At 35.1% G+C, this 21,397-nt stretch overlaps 2 protein-coding genes across 7 annotated transcripts; both read right to left on the bottom strand.

Moving 5' to 3' along the window:
* Positions 1-715: 715 nt before the first annotated feature.
* On the bottom strand, positions 716-17,046 carry LOC129891737 (G-type lectin S-receptor-like serine/threonine-protein kinase At4g03230). Its single transcript, XM_055967198.1, has 9 exons — positions 16,989-17,046; positions 4,636-5,796; positions 4,013-4,534; positions 3,735-3,887; positions 3,438-3,634; positions 3,134-3,344; positions 2,789-3,026; positions 1,287-1,428; positions 716-1,210 (listed from the first exon to the last, which is right to left on the bottom strand). The coding sequence occupies exons 2-9, from the start codon at positions 5,414-5,416 to the stop codon at positions 887-889; spliced, it is 2,568 nt and encodes an 855-aa protein (XP_055823173.1). The 5' UTR covers positions 5,417-5,796; positions 16,989-17,046; the 3' UTR covers positions 716-886.
* Positions 16,846-20,275, bottom strand: LOC129891734 (G-type lectin S-receptor-like serine/threonine-protein kinase At4g03230). 6 transcript variants are annotated; one of them, XM_055967194.1, is made up of 7 exons: positions 18,901-20,249; positions 18,633-18,785; positions 18,356-18,552; positions 18,038-18,140; positions 17,717-17,954; positions 17,432-17,573; positions 16,846-17,352 (listed from the first exon to the last, which is right to left on the bottom strand). In XM_055967194.1, exons 1-7 carry the CDS (start codon positions 20,165-20,167, stop codon positions 17,038-17,040), a joined length of 2,415 nt encoding a protein of 804 aa, XP_055823169.1. In that variant the 5' UTR covers positions 20,168-20,249; the 3' UTR covers positions 16,846-17,037. The 6 variants fall into 6 exon arrangements, with proteins under 6 accessions (XP_055823169.1, XP_055823166.1, XP_055823168.1 ...); XM_055967191.1 differs by having other exon boundaries at positions 18,038-18,248; positions 18,356-18,549; XM_055967193.1 differs by having other exon boundaries at positions 18,038-18,248; positions 18,937-20,248.
* Positions 20,276-21,397: the final 1,122 nt, after the last annotated feature.

The following is a 21,397-nucleotide window of genomic DNA, read 5'->3' as shown; positions in this document are numbered from 1 at the left end:
AGCATGAATAGACCCTAGTCTTTGACACATTTGGAACTTACTATAAAAAGGAATAATGATTTTATACTTTCTACCTTCGTAACTCACATCACATTTTAAAGGAAGGGAGATCTCCCTTTCACGAGCGTGGATCAGGAGCTCAATAGGGATGAACCTCACTCTGGTAACATGTAAAAATACGATATTTGGACCTAATTCATCTCCAAAAGCTAGTTCATAAGGGAGGATTGATCAAGTGCATACAGAGCATCCGTCTATTCTCAACTAATGCGCGACTCTGACCTACTCTACTAGAGATAAAGTAAAAATATCGGCTCTTTCAGCTGCTGAAACTTTCGGTTTACATGTTTTTGACGAGCGGAGAGGGGCCAGAGTCTGTCCCATATTATTCCATGTGATAAGAAACTGAAAAATGTAACTTTATAACTTGCTGTAGAAATTCGTATTTACCTTTGACAAATCTCACATTGACAAAACACGATGGAGATGTTGGTCATATAAAAGCGATATTTTAGATCCTACTAACATGTATTAAAGTTGTGTGCATCTAGACTTAAAGTAGATAATATCACATGTGAGTTCGACTGTCACATTTGGTATAAAGCCACAATGCATACAACCTTGGATGACATTAGGGCAAACGTTTTTAAAGACACTAAAAGTGTGCTATATATTGTTCCAGGCGAATCCTACATCAACAAATATGGAAAAAATGTTGATCAGTCAATGAATATATAGAACTTTGAATTCCAGCGAGGTGTTGTCTCTTGTGGGAAGATACAATGGGTTATTCTGTGCGCCAAAATAGTTAACCGAAAAATTTACTATTGAGTTAAAAGGAAAGATATAGATGATTTTGAAATACTGTTGAGTTAATCATCGTGCATTACATCTCTATGTATAGGCCTTCTTCTTCATGAGCTATCGTCAACTCTTTGTTGAAAGTGCTGTAGAGCTTAGAAGAGGAAGAAGATGTAATTAAATCATTTCTTCTTGAGATAAAATGTGGTTGATTTGGTCTTGGAAGAGTCATGCTTTCGCCTCCAAGCATAAGGACTACATTTAACATTGTAGGACGATCACCTGGATCTTCTTGCACACATAGAAGTGCCACATTTATGCATTTTATCACTTCCTTGTCCTCGGACGAATCAACTATTGTTTGATCCATCATGTCTAATGCCCTGTCTTTCATCCACAGTCTCCATACCTGTGATTAGTATTTTTGAGTCAATGAAAGCGTTAAACATAATGACAAATTAATGAGGGAAATTTTGGGTACTTACATAACCGGTGAGGTTTACATCTTCGAAAAATTCCATGTTTCTCTTCCCACTTATGATTTCAAGCACTACCACTCCGAAGGCAAATACATCGGACTTGATTGAAAAGAGTCCCTCCAAGGCATACTCCGGTGACATGTAGCCACTGTTTTTTAATGTTCCATACAATGAGACATCAAAAGGAAGTGTTAATGACTTAATGTAGTAAATATGGTCGTAGACAGTGAAGTTTTATTGATAAATTCAGATTAAACTTGGATTAAATCTTAAATTCATGATACATTGACCAAGTTAAATTATTGGTTAATAAAGTCGGATTAATATTTAAGTTAGAATTATATGACTTAAATAAAGTAACTACATTTGGGCCAGTCCATTAAGTGGACAAGACGAGTCCAACTCATGTTCTTCAAGCCCAAAGTCTTCTAAATTATTTGAAGACCAAAATACCCCTAAAACCCTAGGTCATGCCTATATAAAGGATTCTTCAGAAGAAAAGGACACACAGAAATACATAGAGAACATTTGCTCTTTAGTGATAATCTGCAAGTCTTCTACATACAAAGAAGTCGAAGTAAGACTCTTGAACTGATAATTGTGAAGAGGAGAATCAGGGGATTACATTTTTATTTCTTAAGATTTCATAAAGATTGTAACCTTCGCACATATTTAAATATAAATATTATTGTTTGTTTGCTATTTTTCCTTTCTTGATCACTATATTTCAAGAACGAACTTAGTCGCATACAAATTGGCACGCCCAGTGGGATCAAATTTGCTCTTCATCTTTTCTCTCACAAATCAAATATGCAAATCTGAAGCCACAAAATCACAAAAGTGGAAGAATGAGTACTTCAAGCCTCGTCTTTGAGCTTCATCAAGTCTACACTCCGACAAACCATGAAGTAGGGGGCATTTGTAGATATTGAAATTTTGTAGTACTCTACAAGATGAGTCCTATTTCAGTTAGGGCTTCTTGGAGGCTACTCTACCCTAAACCCTAATTCATGCCTATATAAAGGTATTATATTTCCTTGAAAATGTATCTTGAAAATTCCACAAAGTCATGGAATATTCATAAAGAGATCAAAATATGTCAAACTCTTTCTTGACAATCAAATGCTTCAAGAAGATCCACAAATCCTTTCATGGAGATCAAGTTCAAATCATCTTGGCTAGTTCGAGAAATACGTCACTAACGGTCCTCGAATCACAATGAAGATCAAATCCAAATCATCCTAGTTCGAGAAATACGCTACTAATGGCTCTCGAATCATGGAGAAAATTCAGAGAGTAGAATCAAGGGAACAAACAGATTTGTATCCACATATTTTATCAAAAAAATTATGTTTCTTCATATTTTATTTATGATTATAGTTTATTTTCTATCACATTAAAATTTGTTGCAAACAATGGTAATAAATTTAGATGTCTCTGTGTGTTTGTATTTTTATTTTTTTGCTCTCCAAATGATCAAAGCTGAAAACAATACTCAAGAGACTTACTAAGTTCCAACAACTCTGGTTGTATTAGCTTCTGTGCTTTTGCCTTCAATAATTCTTGCCAAGCCAAAATCTGAAATTTTGGCCTTCATTTCATCATCTAACAATATGTTGCTTGTCTTAAGATCTCTATGAATAATCCTCAGCCTTGAGTCTTGGTGAAGATAAAGAAGTCCTCGTGCGATACCCAATATAATTTCAAAACGAATCCTCCAGTCCAATAATCGGCAGAATGTATGATCTATTTGCAAGTTTACAAGGTTAACTTTACAGATAATAAATCCAAAAAACCATATATTTGCATAAAACTCTTGAAGAGTTTTGAGGTAGGGAGTGGAATATACTGACCAAATATAAATGTATCCAAGCTTTTGTTGGCCATATATTCATATAGTAAGATCTTTTCATTTCCCTCAACACAATAGCCTAGAAGCCTGACTAAATTTCTGTGCTGCAGTTTGGCAATTAACATTACTTCAGTTTTAAATTCTTCAACACCTTGTCCGGGATGATTTGACAACCTTTTCACTGCCAAGACTGCACCTTCGAGAAACTTACCCTGTATGTATAACTTTTGTCAGAATCATTGTATAACGAAAATAAAGAAATTTGAATGGTATATCAACTAAAGAACAAAAGAAAGCGACCTAACCTTATAAACAGGTCCAAATCCACCTTGCCCGAGCTTAGCTGCATTCGAGAAGTTGTCTGTAGCTACTAGTATGCTATTCAAGCTGAAAAATGGAACGTCAATATGTTTCTTATCATCTGCAGTGATCAAATCTTCACCAAAACTTTCTCTACGAGACAAGTGTTCCATAGGATTCGCCAAAACAATATCTCTGGCTTCTAAAATCAAACCATTTAAGTAATTAATTACTAGATTAGTCATAATCTATCTCCAAAAGCTGAACTTGAGAAAAGCCAGATGAGATTCCTCAATCGCTACCTTTACTTCTTGCCATTCTATTGTTCTGGTAAATTATATAACTAATGCTGCACAAAATTGTAACTCCAAGAACTACAGAGATGGAAATAACAAGGGCTCTCTGATTCCGTGAGGATGCCGGCTTCGTTATCAATGGTCCTTGTGTTCCAAGTTCTGAAGCAAATTCAAGAAATGAAACATGTGTTGGTCATATAAAAGGTCAAATGGAGAACATAGAAAAAGGGAAAATTGAACCATTGGCAAGAAAATCATTTGTAGTAAGTAACATTGATCCATACCTGAGCTCAAGGAACAACTTAAAATCAAGCCATTCCATTTGTACTCAGTTTGGCATATACATCTTCTTTCTCCTTGTTTTGTTATATTGCAACTAGAATTTGGCCAATCATTGCAATCTTTTGAAGTATTGCAAATTGGCTCCAATGGTGGTTTCCAACTGATCAATATTAAATCTTTCCCTCGACTTAAAGGCTCCGAAATAAGATTCTTTTCAGGATTGTAACACCAGCTTATCACCGTAAAAGGTGATGACTGATTGAACCAAGAAATTCCTGTCACTGGTCCTTTGTCATCACAATTACCAACAGATTCTTTATGGGCTGTTTCTATAACAAATGTTTGGTTATTCTTATCAAAGTTAATGACAGCATAGTTTCCATTCGATGTGTGGAAGCTTACCTGGCCGGCTATATCATCACATGAGAAACTATAATACAAAGGGTCACCACAATATGGTTCACTGCTTAATGGATAGGGTATTAGGTTTGTGCCACAAGGCTTGCAATTTCTCCTTGTTGCTTCTGCAAAGCACAAAACTAAAATTACTGTACTAGTTGTGGTCACACATTAGCTTCTTATTTAAACTGTCTGTGTACACAAGTTAAATCGAAAAAGAAATTACCAATATCGGAAATTCTGACACGAACAGAGAGGTTGAAGCCACCAGTGTAGTTCTCCCGGAGATTCTTGAGACTAGAGAACCAAATCCCGCATCTAGACTTTTCGAAAGTATAAGCCTGGCACGTGCAGTTGCCTAGACAAAATGTCCTGCAGTCGTCACGGGTATTAATCTTATCGGGTATCCGGTCTGGACTCCCGAATTTCATTGACCTCAGATCCAAGAATGTATCAAGTGCTTCTACATTGTCTTCATTGCAAAAGCTACCTAGCATCCTCGAACAACCACCTGAAAATTTCCCTTCTTTTAAAGTCTCTGGAGAATCGGGCTCAAACCCGGGCAAACATCTGCATACGGGATCACGTTTGCTGTTACAAATGCTAAACTTCCCACAATACTTATACACATCACATGTATCATTTGGCGCTGACCACATCATAGACCATCCACTGATCTCCTTATCCCAACTGTAGAATTGTATTTCCCCAGAGGAGTTCATTAGGAGCCTAGACTTATTGAATTTTCCTATCGCTTCCAATGAATTATTGGACAACATGTTGGCGACATAAGCTGGCATCTCAACGAAACTGAACTTTCCAGAAGTAGCTGGTTTCGCAGACCCTTTCCAGCGAACTCCACCCTGCTTTGGAATTATAACATATTTTTTGTCGCTTGATTGATCTAATTGGAATGTGTAGTTCCCATCAGTCAACTTCAAATTAGTACCATCCATTTTCATACCTGGAAGGAATGTATCTGTTGGATTCAGAAAACTCTGCCACATTTCAGCTCCTGATTCATCAACTAAAACTAAGTTCCCTGAGTCCAACAACTCTATTGTTCTGTTAGAAGCACTATCTAATAATTTTGTGGAGAAATAATTGTTTCCACTAATTGAATTCAACACTTTGAGGTTACCATCTTCAATGGCGATGACGGAATTATCTTCCCGAATCGGATTATCCCAATTAGCAACCCATACAACAGTTCTGGGACTTAACTTCTAATACCATATGCCTACATATTTGTGTAACCCAGCATCATCAGAAAAGAATCCCATTTCGAACTTTCCTCCAGCAGATACGAGTGTTTCCCCATTATCTACTAATTTACTGCTTCCGTCGATCCTGCTCCTTGCATCACATCGACGTAAAATCACCAATACTGCAAACAGCAACAAGAGAAAATTACTTAATTGCATTGTTTATAATATTTATTTGATGATTTGATGAACATAAATTCAAGTATAGGTAGCTCTATAATATAGCCTCTATTTCAATTCAAGTTCCGACATTGTTTTCCATTGCCAACTCTGTACAATTGACCAAGTCATCGGTTCTTTTTAATATACTTTTTTCTTATATTTTTCTTTTCCATATCCATTATTGATGACCGACAATGTACAATGTTTTGGGTTTTGATAATGACAAAGTGAACCAGGTTCATACGCGTTGCACGACATAAAAATTAAAACACAAAGGACTACAGCAAAAAGGAAATAAAAAGTCAAAAACAGCAAACAAGAAAAGCGATATAATAAGGACTCTTATAATGAGGACTCCTGAAAAGAATTGGCGGGATAGATAGTTTTCCAATAGGACTCAATCAGATTTACTTTTGCATACATTATAAAAGGGAAGCTGCGGTATTAATTGCAGCAACTTTTGCAATCTGATATAGTGAAGTTTGTCAAGCAAAAGGAGACACAACAGTTCAAGAGCAAAACATCTAAGAAAGAAGAACTAGAGTTAGGTTTTTTTTCTGGAAGTTAATTCATGTGTTTAAATTCTACTAAGGAATATTATTGAGTTATAATTTTCTAAGGTAGAAAGTGAGGCTTGTAACAATAAATGGGTTTCACTTCTTGGAGAGTTTGAGTTGCGATTATAGTTAATCGTTAGAGTTAGGAGTTTGAGTTAGTTCATTGATTATCGAATTGTAATCTAAACTGTTTTTTGAAAGTTGGTGAAGTTTGGTGGAAATCCTACGAGGTGTAGGTTGTGGTTTTTCTTCCCTTGAGCAAGGAAGTTTTCCACAATACATTGTGTGTCCTGTCTTTACTGTTTACTTTCGTGTTACTAGTTCAAGAACCTGGTTCTTGAAATCGTTAGGTGGTATAGGTTTATTCAATTATCATTCACTATGGTGAATATAGTTTTCACAACTTATTGACCCATGATCGTTTGGTAGATTGTATAATAATAATATTAAATCTTATATATTAGTCCGGAATTAGTTAAGGTGAAATTACTTATGTGGAGACTATTACTTATGTGGAGACTATTTTCTATTTACAGTTGGTATGGTTTATTAAGGGCAGTTTTGTCTTTACCCATGCTTATACATGTGTTAATAGCCCATGTGTTGCTAATATCATGGTTTATTATGTATTAGTAATAGTTATACACCTTATAATACTGAATAAGATGTATTATACATGATTTAGTTACACATAGGCTAAAAATCCTACCAAACAAAGGATAAACAATATCATAACTAATACACATATTATATTCTCTAATGGATTCTACCGAGAAGTTCTTTATTCTCTTGAGCCCGAAACTGTTGTTACAAATGGAGGGATCTCACTCACCTTTTGATGGTTAATTAGGTTTTGGATTACTTCATCCATCCCCAAAGTTTTACTTATTTTTTTTGTCTCAATTTATGTGAAGTTGTTTGATTGGATATGGAGGTTCAAAAGAGATTTTTAAAAATAAACAAAATAATATGGTATGAAGTAAGTGTGAGTAATTTTTCTGCCTATAAATTAAAGTTTAAAATTAATTATTACTAAATATAAAAATATATCATATATTTTAATAGATTAAAACAAAAAAAAAGTGTCACATCATTAAAACAAAGAGAATATATCGTGAGTAAACTAATTCTTCAAAATTAATGAGATTTTATTTGAGTTGGTTAATCATGAGAGTGGATTATTTAGGGTCGTTTGGTTTGAATACAAGTTATAATGAGATTAGTTATGATGAAATAAATTATGTTGAGATTAGTTATGATGGAATAAGTTATGATGAGATTATTTCTTATTGAGTGTTTGGTTTGTTGTATTCAAAATAACATGCATTGCATAAATTTTAAGAATAGGTTGTTTGTTTATAAAAATACCATTCACTTTAATTTATTTAGTTTTTCATATTTGCAAGCTTTAGTTATTCAATATTCATTCTTAAAATAAAACTTTCATCTTCTTTACCTTAAATATTTTTATGTGTGTATTTCCATGATGTCTGTATGTATTTAAAAATAAAACGTTCTTCTTATTTAATTTTAAAATGGAATTTCTATTTTAAGTTTGTTAAAGTAAAAAAGGATTCATGAGAAATCAAAATATAAATAAACATAAGAATTAGTCAAATAAAATTATAAATAAAAATTATATTATATAGTGTAATTTTTTAATAGAAAAAATATGAAGAATTATCATAAAATAAGGAGTGAAGGTTCTGAATGTTGTTATATATGATATTAAAAATAATGTAATATATATATATATATATATATATATATATATATATATATATAAATGTGAAAAGTGAGGTATAAAAAGAATTTAAAGGAATATCTTTGTCATTTACCTATTTTATTCCAAGAGAAGTTATTCCAAAATTAGTATATTCCGGGATAGAATGTCAAAAATTTGTGTCAAAGATATTACGTTATTTGTGCTCTACTAGTTGGTGTGACTTCCACACAAAAACTTAGGTCTCGTCGAATAGAAGATATTAGAAAAAAAACAATATATGTATTAATTTTTTTATTTGGTACTGTTTTAAATTTATGTTACTTCCTTTGTTCATTTTTATTATTCTGATACATAATAAATAATAACATTAACAATATCTGATATTATTTATATTCTAATACATATATCATATATATATATATTAAAATTTATACATTATTATTTGTTGGCATTTATATTATAAGAAGATTAACAGATGCACTTGATATTAGATTATTTATTTTAAAAAATTAGAGATTAATTTGATATATATATATTTTATTTTAGAAATCTTATATTCATCTACCGTCTATCGTCTACGGTGTACGTTCAAGTTTCAACAAAAAATTATTGATGAAATATATAAATATTTCTATTTTCAAAATGCAGTGATTGATACGCGAGAAAAAATGTAAGTCAAAGTCAACTTTGAAATAGTCAATTTTCTCCACAGTTGTTTTATTATATTTTCTAACCTGTACGGCACTTCCAATTATCTTCTCCCGTATCTTTTCTTTCAATTCAGTGTGAATGTTTCATTTAAATGTTTTAGGCCTGTCAATGTTTATTTAATTGATCGAACTAATTACTAGAGATTTTCAGTAAAATTGGATGATCTTACTGAATAATTATATGAAAATGTTAATTTTTTTAAAAGAAGTTGAAGAAAATATCTAAATGAACCTAAGGTTGTTTTCTCTCTGTCCTCCTTCTTTCATCGCAATAAAACAGCTTTTAGCAGTAATAAATATGTATATTAAAAAAGAGGGCTAAAGTTTTTACTGACATTAGTTAATTATTATTAGATATAATGTCAATATAGGCTTCAGAAATATTTGCAAAGAGTGTTAATTGTCACTAAAAAAACATATCTAACGGCAATTAAATTATTGTCGTTAATTAATTATCACTAAAGATCATTTTAAGTATAGTGTTTTTATATGATTGCGATGTTTGAGTTAACTATCAAGGTCGTCTTGAATAATTATTTTTTAAAATTTATTTTGATACTACGCATTATCTTTTCAAAGTTTATATGTCTTTTAAATTGAAAAGTTTCTATTAGCTACTCAATGGTCGTTCCAGGATGGAACAATTTTTGTTATTTCTTGCAACTTGCAAGTCTGCATAATTTTTTTTATAATTAAAATCACGTTTATGAGGATGCATTATAGATAAAGTACTGATAGAGCATATTTTATCAGACATAAGTCATACATCATACACAACGTTATCAAAATACTATCTTAATTTATACTTTGTGTATTAAAATTAGTTTATACTATGTAACGTGTTGAGATGTAAAGAAGGTAATTAGAGGAGTTAGGAAATTAGTTAGAAGTAAGGGCAATATAGTCATTTTGCCTAATACACAGTTAGAACTAACTAACCAATTAGTTAGTTAGTTAAGATAGGGTAATGCTCTATATATGTATAGAGCAACTATGTACAGAAAACATAATTAGGGCATTTCACAGTTGAGCCCCAAAAATAAAATCTTCTCCCTTCTCTTCTTCATCTCTTCTTCATCTCTGTTGTTTCTCCATTTTTGGTCTGTGAGAAGAGCTCAAATAAGCTCATGGTATCAGAGCATGGTCTCTGTAACGAGTGCACATAGCTGATTCAAAGACTTGAAGATCAGAGTCAAAGAATCGATCAAAGTTGTTAGCTCGTAGGTTGTAGATCTAAGCTCCGTCGAAGTTAAATCTGCAACAAACACTGACTTCCGCAACAAAGAGCTCAAAAAGGTTGAAGAAATGACAGGTGAAGCCGTAGATTCAGCGCAACGAGTGGGTATACCAAATTCAGCAAACTCAGCAGGTAACAATAGACAAGGTATCGACTATAATCATCCTCTATTCCTTAGTCCCACAGATGTGAGTGGTATAAGCATCATCTCGTTTTAGTTACAAGGTGTTGAAAACTACACCCTGTGGAATCGGTCGATCAAATTAGCACTGTTAGGTAGAAACAAATTAGGGCTTGTGGATGGAACGTGTAGAAAAGAAATGTATGTTGAGGAACTGTGGGGCCAATGGGAAAGAGCAAATGCAATTGTGTTGTTATGGCTTATGAATTTAGTCTCGAAGAGTTTGTTGAGTGGAATCGCATTTGCGTAAAATGCTTCGAATGTGTGGACTGATCTGCAAGAGAGGTTCGACAGAGTTGATGGATCAAGAACTTATAGCCTACACAAAGAAATAGCTACATTGCAACAAGGAACAACTTCTGTATCAGCATATTATACAAGGCTGAAAGCATTGTGGAATGAGTTTGAAGTGTTAGTGCCCTCGCCTTGCTGCAATTGTGAGAAATCTAGAGGCTTTATAGCTCATATGAATAGACAAAAGTTGTATCAGTTTCTAATGGGGTTGAATGACACATATCATCAAGCTAGGAGTCAAATTCTCATGATAGATTCCTTACCTACTGTCAATCAAGTGTATGCTATGATAGTAGGAAATGAGAGTCAAAAGGCTGTAGTTACAGGAATCAACAATTTGGGGTTGTATGCATTATCTTCTGATTCAGTAGCTATGTACTCCAGAGTTAGCAACAGTTCAGATATTAATAATAGGTTTAAGAAAAATACATCATTAATCTGTGATTTTTGTAAGTGTAGGGGCCACACCAAAGAGACCTGCTACAAGGTGGTGGAGTACCTCCCAGATTTCAAGTCCAAAAGAAAGGTTCAGAGTGCAAACATGGTTCATGTAGATACCAATTGCCATACGAATCACCAGTCAAGTCAGGCTAACTTCTCTTATGGCTTGAACACAAATGTGACTGATGAAGCATTGTGGGGCAGAAATAGCATAGTGCAGAACACTGCAAACAAATCACCAATTCCTACTTCAAACAAGGCAGCTGAGAGAGAGGTCAAACAACTACTCCAAGGATGTACATTCACTAAAGATCAATATGAACAAATTCTTATGATGATGAATCAACAGTCTGGCTCAAGGGCCAATGCACCTGATTGCAATAAGGCAAATAATGCAGGTAAGGCCCTATTTGTAACTGAAAAAAGTGAAGTGTGGATTGTGGATACAGGTGCAACAAACCATATGGTGTCTAAACTGGAGATGCTACTAAAGGAGTCTATACTTCAACTTAACACTCCTAAGGATGTGTGTCTACCAAATGGTGGTACCACTAAAGTAACTCATATTGGTTCTTGTAGTCTACCATCTAGAAGTATGATTACTAATGTGTTTCATATTCCAGAGTTCAAGTATAACTTGATGTCTGTCAGCAAAATAACCAAGGAATTAGGCTGCTCTGTCTCCTTCTTCCCTGATTTCTGTGTTTTCCAGGAACTCTACACTGGGAAGGTGAAGGAAGTTGGTAAAGAAGAAGGGGGCCTATATCTTCTATGGAGCCAATTAACTTAAGCTGATGCAAGTAATTCCAAGGAGTCTGCATACTCTGTTGATGTTGCATATCCAACAGACAAGGAAACAGATATGGAACTATGGCATAAAAGGCTAGGACATGTGTCTTCAGCTGTACTAGCTAAGATGTTCACTATGAATAAAGTTAGTATGTGTAAGGTGTCTGAATTCTTAGTGTGTCCATTTGCAAAACAAACTAGACCTGTATTTCCTTCTAGAATCATCAAAAGCAGTAATTGCTTTGATTTGGTACATGTTGATGTTTAGGGACCTTATAATACTGCTACATTTGATGGCAACAAGTATTTCCTTACAATAGTTGATGATTTTTCAAGAATGACTTGGGTATTCTTACTTAAACACAAATCAGATGTGTGTGTGTCTCTTAAACTTTTCCTACAGTATACTCAAAATCAATTTGGCAAGGTGATCAAGGTCTTAAGGTCTGATAATGGTACTGAGTTTGTGAACTCAGTATGTGATAATATATTCAAATCACTGGGTATCATACATCAAAAGTACTGTCCATACACTCCTCAACAAAATGGGGTGGCTGAGAGGAAACACAGACACCTACTAGAAGTGACCAGAGCCATCAGATTTCAAGCAAAAATACCTATCAAATTTTAGGGTCATTGTGTACTAGCTGTTGTTTACCTGATCAATAGACTTCCTAGTAGTGTACTTGAGTTCCAATCTCCCTATGAAAGAGTATATGGCAGAAAACCTGGTTTGACTCATTTGAGAACCATTGGCTATCTAGCCCTAGCCAAGAATCTTATTGAACATGATAAACTCATGCCAAGATCAAAGTCAGTTGTGCACATGGGCTACTCTGAAGTACAGAAAGGCTATATTTTGTTTGACTTGCAAAATAACACATTCTTTGTCAGCAGGGATGTTCACTTTAGAGAAGCCATATTTCCTTTTGCCAAGGATGATCACTCTACAACATAGCATTTGTTTGTAGATAATCTACAAGGTCTAGGTGAGACAGCTCCACAGCTTCAACTATCCCCATCCATAAGCTCAGGTCCTGCTCCATCTGTAATGCCGGATGAGGCTGCATATGGCCATCCAGAGGCTGGTGAGCAAGACTGTTTGTCCACTCAACCTCACACTAATGCAAGTGGTCCTAGTATATCTGGGCAACCTCTTACCAGAAGATCTGCCAGGTCTAAACATCCTCTCATATGGCTGAAGGATTTTGTCTCTCTGAATGCTAACCAGGATGTTCCATATCCACTATCCAACTATGTAAGTTACTCTTATCTATCTCCTTCTCATCAGTGTTTTATTGTTGCTACATCCACTATGATAGAACCTACCAGCTATGCTGAAGCAGTCAAAGACCCAAGATGGGTTGAAGCTATGCAGACAGAGATCCAAGCCTTAGAAAGCAACAACACCTGAGAGGTCACTTCCTTACCTGTAGGGAAGAAGCCTATTGGTTGCAGATGGATCTACAAGGTTAAATACAAATCCACAGGTGAAATAGAGAGGTTCAAAGCCAGGCTAGTAGCTAAAGGATACAGCCAACAAGAAGGGATTGATTACACAGAAACCTTCTCTTCTGTTGTGAAGATGGTGACTGTTAGGGTTGTCTTTGCCATTGCAACTTCAAAGCAGTGGCACATCCATCAAATGGATGTCTTCAATGCATTTCTACATGGAGACCTAGAGGATGAAATATATATGCAGCTACCTCAGGGCTTTGTAAGTCAAGGGGAGAAGGTATGTAGACTAACAAAGTCCCTTTATGGACTCAAACAAGCTCCAAGGCAGTGGAACCACAAACTTACTGAGGCCCTTATTTCTCTCAAGTTCAAACAAAGCCAACATGATTACTTCCTATTCATCAACAAGTCAGCAGAAGGTATTGTCATTGTGCTTGTATATGTAGATGACATGTTAGTCACTGGCAGCAGCTTAAAGTTGATAGAAGAGACAAAGAAAGCTCTATAAAGTGCATTCAAGATGAAGGACTTAGGGGAGCTCAAATACTTCCTGGGGATTGAATTTTCAAGGTCCACAGCAGGAATACTCATGCATCAGAGGAAGTACACCCTTGATCTGATAGCAGAAGTAGGGATAACTGCAGTTAAGCCAGTAGCAACACCAATAGATGCCAATATCAAGCTCACATCAAAACTCTATGATGACCATGTGAACCAAAAGCAAGAAGAGCCACATGATCCTCTAATAGATCAGGCAACTATCAAAAACTCATAGGTAAACTGTTGTACCTCAATATGACAAGGCCAGATATAGCCTTCAGTACTCAAACATTAAGCCAGTTCTTGAACCAGCCAAAGAAGTCCCACATGGAGGTAGCCCTAAGAGTAGTCAAGTATTTGAAGAGACAACCTGGACAAGGCATTCTGCTATCTAGTAAATCAGACAACCAAATTACAGCCTTTTGTGATGCAGATTGGGCAATATGTGCACTCACCAGAAAATCAGTCACAGGCTACTTAATCAAAATGGGAAAATCACTAATACCTTGGAAAGCCAAGAAACAAACCACAGTGTCTAGAAGTTCAGCTGAGGCTAAATATAGAAGCATGGCTTCTACTGTTTCAGAACTTGTGTGGCTGCTGGGAATGTTGAAGGAAGTTGAGGCTGATATGAAAGTTCCAGTGCAGATTTATAGTGATAGCAAAGTTGCCATTCAAATTGCAGCCAATCCAGTTTATCACGAAAGATCAAAACACATAGAGATAGATTGTCATTTCATCAGAGAAATACAACAAGGCATGATCAAAGTTGACTACTTATCAACCCAAGAATAACCAGCTGATATACTGACAAAGGGACTGCCTAGAGCTCAACATGAGCACCTTCTATCCAAGCTAGGAGTCTTGAATATTTTTACACCTCCTAGCTTGAAGGGGAGTGTTGAGATGTAAAGAAGGTAGTTAAAGAAGTTAGGAAATTAGTTAGAAGTAAGGGCAGTATAGTCATTTTGCCTAATACACAGTTAGAACTAACTAACCAATTAGTTAGTTAGTTAAGATAGGGTAATGCTCTATATATGTATAGAGCAACTATGTACAGAAAAAATAATTAGGGCATTTCACAGTTGAGCCCCAAAAATAAAATCTTCTCTCTTCTCTTCTTCATCTCTTCTTCATCTCTTCTTCATCTCTGTTGTTTCTCCATTTCTGGTCTGTGAGAAGAGCTCAAATAAGCTCATAACGAATGAGACATCCTTAACAACTATACGTTTCTAATGAGATATTTCAAAAATAAATTATCAAAAAAATAATTGATCCAAAGTCGAGAGGGAAACAACCCAAATCGTACGATTTCTAAATGAAAGAATTTTTCAAACTAGTTGATAATTGTTCTCTGATTGCACCCCACAATGGATTCTAATTTACTAAATCACATGTTTCTATTTTCGAAACATCACATGTAGACTTTTTTAGGGGAGAATCACTCGGCCGATAGCGAAGAGAAACTTAAATAATTGAAACGATTTAGAAAAATCTAGTTTTTGTCATACACAATGAAAGAATAACTAAAAAGTTAAAGTTATATAAATTTCGTAAAATAGTCGTCCAAACATTAACAGATTGACACGCCTAGTTTTGTCTACGGTGAAGTGATAAAGACATCAGAAGAATCATTGTCTGGTCCAACATTTTTTTCCGGACTTTATATTGTCGTATATCACAAATAATTCCAATTTCCAGGAATCAAAAGCTTTTTTTAAAATGAATAATTTCCCTAGCAAATAATGCAGTGTTTCAGGACTCCTCATGGACACAATCACTATTTTTAAATAGGAGTACAAGTTTGACTTTGTCTAGTAGACTAGTAATTATGTTTTAACAAAAAGACAAATCAAATAATTTGTTATTAAATTTTAGTGGTGATGAATTCTTATATTGTGTTCATTAATGTTTGTGGGAAAACACTTTTAGGTGATGATGACTGATGAGGGGAATGGTGTAAAGGAAAAAAGATAAAAATAAGTGCAACTGGTGGTTTAAATGTTATTCACATTATTTCCGCCTTGAACAAGGCAGCAATATGCAAATTACTGATATATCTGGTACTTCTCGGTCTAATTTGGACTAATCCTTTAGGCAAGAAATTTCTACCAACCAGACATAAAGTAAGTTTTCACTTACTATCAAAGCGCTATCGCACCTTTACTATTTTCAGCGTACCACGATTTTAATCTTTATGAGGGCACCTCGTAACCAGATTCAATCCCAAGAGTCAATGAAGCCTCTAAAACTAGTGAAAATAGTTATCAAAGTGTGAGTTCCTGTTTTCAACGAGATTTTCAACTTGTCAAACTTTCTTTTCACACCAAAAAAAGTTATTTGGTAAGCAGGATCTTTGATTGATGTGCCTGAATAAGATTGATCAATGGTAGTTGCTTGGAACTTTCTCAATACCTTAATTGAATTGCCCCGCTCTTAGCTCGGATTCTTGCTTAATGAGGCATCTCTTGTTTGCTCTTGGATTGGACTAAGCGACAATCTTTACTGTGGAAGCAGACCTTGTCATTCTTCTCCTTCAATGCTAATAGATAAGTATACTAGGGTTGGAATGCTCTTTTATCATGTATATGGATTACTTGAGGGATTACCTGATTGCACTAGTCTCATAGCCATCTCATGTCCCGACTTTCCTTCTTGTTAACACAGGAAATCTAACTCATTCTAAGGTAGAGCTCTTAGAGTGCTGCTTCAAGTTAAAAGTAGTTCTTTAGTCAAAGCAAGGAAAGCAAAACTGAGGGTTAAAAACCTATATTCTTATGCGTGATGGGAATAAAAGCTACTAAGATCGGAACTCACAACCTAAGTACTAAGTAACCTCAGAATGGGGATGCCAATCTTATATAGAAAATACCGCTCAACCTCTCTTTCCAAAAAGGTAAGGATAAAGACTGCATATACCTCATCCTCCTTAGATCTACTTGTGGGATCATATTGGGTATGTTGTTGTTAGTATATCTAGAATGTTGTTGGCTCGATGTATATATAACCTGAGATGCTTTCAACAGATTAAGAGACAGATGTCCAAACAAAGTTTTTTGAGAATTGTGCATACCTCTACTTGGTAATAAAAAATTTAATTACCCAAAAGAAGTTTTACAAAGAGAAGTGACTCAATCACAGACTAAACACAATCGGTTATTTTGCGTGCCAAAATAATTTAACAGAAGATTCACACAAGAAATTAAAGGAAAGATATACCAGTACACTGTTGACTTATGTGCGGTCGTGCATTTAGCTTAAATCCGTCTCATCGGCCTACTTGTTGAGTTATTGTCAACCCATTGTTGGAAATGCTGTACAGCTTAGAAGACGAAGAAGATGTACTTGGACCAGCACTATTTCTTCGTGAGATTAAAGCTGGTTGATTTGGTCTTGGAAGTGTCATGCTTTCACCTCCAAGCATGAAAACTACATTTGACATTACAGGACGCTCAGCTGGATCTTCTTGAACGCATAGGAGCGCCACATTCACGCACTTTATCACTTCTTTTTCATCGCACGACTCAACAATGGTTTGATCCATCACGTCTAATGCCCTGTCTTTCATCCAGAGTCTCCATACCTGTGATAAGTAATTTTGAGTCAATGAAAGCTTTAAGCAGAATGACATATGTATTAATGAGAGAAACTTTGGTACCTACATAGCCAATGAGATTTACATCTTCGAAAAATTCCATGTTTCTCCTTCCACTTATGATCTCGAGTAAGACCACTCCGAAGGCAAATACATCAGACTTGATTGAAAAGAGTCCCTCCAATGCATACTCCGGGGACATATACCCACTGTTTTTAGTGTTCCAGAATAGGTTAGTTTAGCATCTAATTTGTGTAAACCAATACATAAGAGTGAACTAATACCAAGTTTTAGATGTGTATATATCTTTTGCCCACCAAAACAATGGTGAAAGCAGTACTAAGAGACTTACTATGTTCCAACGACTTTGTTAGTATTGGCTTCTGTATTTTTGCCTTCAACGATCCTTGCCAAGCCAAAATCTGATATTTTGGCATTCATTTCTTCGTCTAGCAATATGTTGCTTGTCTTTAAATCTCTATGAATGATTCTTAGCCTTGAGTCTTGGTGAAGATAAAGTAGCCCTCGAGCAATACCCAATATAATTTCAAAACGAATCCTCCAGTCCAATATTCGACAGAATGCATGATCTAATTGCAAGGTTTGTAAGATAACTTCAGAGAGAATCGATCATAAACAAGGAGTTTTGAGGTAGGGAGGGGAGTATACTAACCAAATAGAAATGTATCCAAGCTTTTGTTGGGCATATATTCATACAACAAAATCTTTTCATTTCTCTCAACACAATAGCCTAGAAGCCTAACTAAATTTCTGTGCTGCAGTTTGGCAATTAACATTACTTCAGTTTTAAATTCTTCAACACCTTGCCCAGAGTTACTTGACAATCTTTTAACTGCCATATCTATACCTCCTAGGAACTTACCCTGCATTAATATTTCTCAGAACTGTTGCATAACGAAAAAGAAAGAAAAAGAATCCGAATGGTAAAACAACTTAGAACAGAAGAAGGAAAAAAAGAGAGTTGCAAAACCTTATAAACAGGTCCAAATCCACCTCTCCCTAGCTTACTTGCATTTGAGAAATTTTCTGTAGCAACTAGTATTCTATTCAGGCTGAAAAACGGGACATCAATCCGTTTCTTATCATCTTCAGTGATTAAATCTTCATCAGAACTATCTCTATGAGGCAAGTACTCCATAGGCATTCCCAAAACAATTTCTCTGGCTTCTATAATCAAAACAATAAAGTGATCACGATATCCAAAAGTTGAACTTGAGAAAAAGCAGATGAAATTTCTGCATTGTTACCTTCACTTCTTGCCACTCTTTTGTTCAGATAAATTATATAACCAATGCCGCACAGAACCATAACTCCAAGAATTAGAGAGATGGAAATAACAAGGGGTCTCAGATTCCTTGAGGATGTCATCGTTGTGTTCAATGGTCCTTGTGTTCCAACTTCTGAAAACAATTCAAGAAATGAAACAAGTGATGGTATCAGAAAGGTAAAATGAAGAATTTATGGTCACACATCAGCTTCTTATTTATACATAAGTTAAATTCAGAAGGTAAGTACTAATACGGGGAATGCGGATAGAGAGGTTGAAGCCACCAGTGTAGTCCTCCTGGAGATTATTGAGCTTCAACCCCCAAAACCAGCATCCTTCATTATCATAATATGTGTATGCTTGGCACGAACAGTTGCCAAGACAATGTCTGCGGCAGTTCTCACTGGTTTTAATAGTTGTATCTGGCCATTCTGGATTCGAGAATTCCATTGAGCTCAGATCCACAAATGTGTCTTCTTTGCACGAGCTAGTTGATATTCTCGAACAACCACCTGAAAATTCCCCTTCTCCATAATCTTCTGGATCATCACTCTTAAACCCAGGTAAACATCTGCACACTGGCCTTTCATTGCTGTTACAAATCTCAAATTTCCCACATTTTCTGAACTCGTCGCATATATCTTTTGGGGCAGACCATAACAAGGACCACCCACGCTCTTTATCCCAAGAGTAGAATTGTACTTTCCCGGAGGAGTTCATCAGGAGTCTAGCATCTTCGAAAAAACCAGTATATTTGAATGATTTTCCTTTCGCTTCCCCTGAATAATTGGATAAAAAGGAGGTGACATAAGCGGGCATCTCACTGAATCTGAAGGGTTCATAAGCAGGTGATTTCGCATACCCTTGTACAGACCCTTTCCAGTGAATTTTACTCACCCCATTCTTAATCTCAACTATGACATAATTTTTGCTGTCTCTTGGAAGTTGGAATTTGTACTTCCTATTTCCACTTCCTGATCCATCCCAAGAAGTTAATTCCAGACTCTCCATTTTCATTCCTTGAAGGAAAGTATCCGTTGGATTCTGAAAACTCTGCCACATTTTAGTTCCTGATTTATCAACTAAAACCAAGTTCCCAGTATCCAACAACTCTGCTCTACTGATAGAGTTACTATCTACTAGTCCTGTGGAGAAATAATTCTTTCTACTAATTGAATTCAACACTTTGAGGTTACCATCTTCAACGACCACGGAAATATTCTCCTTCTTTTGTCTTGAAGCCCGAATCGGAATATCCCGATTAGCAACCCATACAACAGTTCTGGGATTTAACTTGTTATACCATATGCCTACATATTTGTGTAACCCAGCATCATCAGAAAAGAATCCCATTGCGAACTGTTCTCCATCAGATACGAGTGTTTCCCCATTGTCAACTAACTTACTGCTTCCATCGATCCTGCTCCTTGCATCACATCGACATAAAATCAACAACAAGAGAAAATTACTTAATTGCATAACATAAACTTTTCCAGCAACTTGACCCAATATCATTTTCTTTTTCTTTTTTATATGGTATTTTGATGATATGAAAAAAAGAAAAAAAAAAACATTCACTCAATTGGGTAGCTCTATTTCACTTCACTTGGAACCTATAATATTAAGTGCTTCATTTGAGAGTATAGTCAACTGACCAAGTCAATGCTGGTTCTTTAACTTTTTCTTTAGTTGTTTTTTCAGCCAACCATTGATATTTGATATGATAAACTTTTCTTTTCTATTACTGATCACTCAACTATCCAATATTATGTAGCGAACTTATAATTTTTTTAGTTTGTAATAGAAAAAATCACTTATGGAATGACTTTTTGAGTAATAAACCTCAAAGCTATAGCTGGCCATGGAGAATTGATAAGTAGATAGAGTAAATTAATTTTACTATATAATATAATTGAGTGACTGTTTGAGTAATAAACTCTGGAAAACTTTAGATCCCTCGGAGAATCGATAAGTAAATAGAGTAAATTACTTCTTGGATCGGATTACTTGCTCTATCCAAAATGTAACTGGAGTGTTTCCGAGACATAATTAATTCATCAAAACTGAGATTTCATTCATCATATTATTAGACATTTAGCTATTACAGTAAAATGTACTGTTAGAATTACTCTTACTGTTTGGTGTGACTTCACACAAAAAATGAAGAAAAGTATTGAAATCTTTAATAATTTAGGACTAGTATATTATTGACTAAATATAATCATATGTTATAAAACAAACTAATTTCGTAAATTAAAAATAAAGGAAGACAGAAAAGAAATAGTAAGAGAATGAGAAAGAGTTGAGAGAATTGAGTGTATGTACTTCACCGAACGTTGGTTATTTATAGCCATTGTACAATATGCCAAATTTGACTAAAAATGGGTTAGGAGAAAAGAGGGGGTAGGGGAAGAGTTAGTGGTAGGGGAAAAGGGACGAAAGGGACATCCACACTATCATTATTTTACAACACTCCCCATTAGATGTCCACGTGTAATATATCTCATTAAAAACTTTACTAGGAAAAACACAGTGGGAAAAAGCCTAATGAAGGAAAAAAAAGTACACACATCTGGTAATACGCCTTGAGTGCTGCCTCATTAAAAACTTTACCAGGAAAACCTAGTGGGAAAAAACCTTGGTTAAGAAAAAAAGAGTACAGCGTGTATTTTACTCTCCCTGATGAAAACTTCATTTGATATTTTGGAGACAACGCATTCCAATCTTATATCTTAGCTTCTCAAA

Source organism: Solanum dulcamara, chromosome 6, assembly GCF_947179165.1.
Source record: "Solanum dulcamara chromosome 6, daSolDulc1.2, whole genome shotgun sequence".
Taxonomy (NCBI): Eukaryota; Viridiplantae; Streptophyta; class Magnoliopsida; order Solanales; family Solanaceae; genus Solanum; species Solanum dulcamara.
Note: the sequence above shows the minus strand (reverse complement) of the source record. Positions and strands in the feature narration are given on the sequence as shown.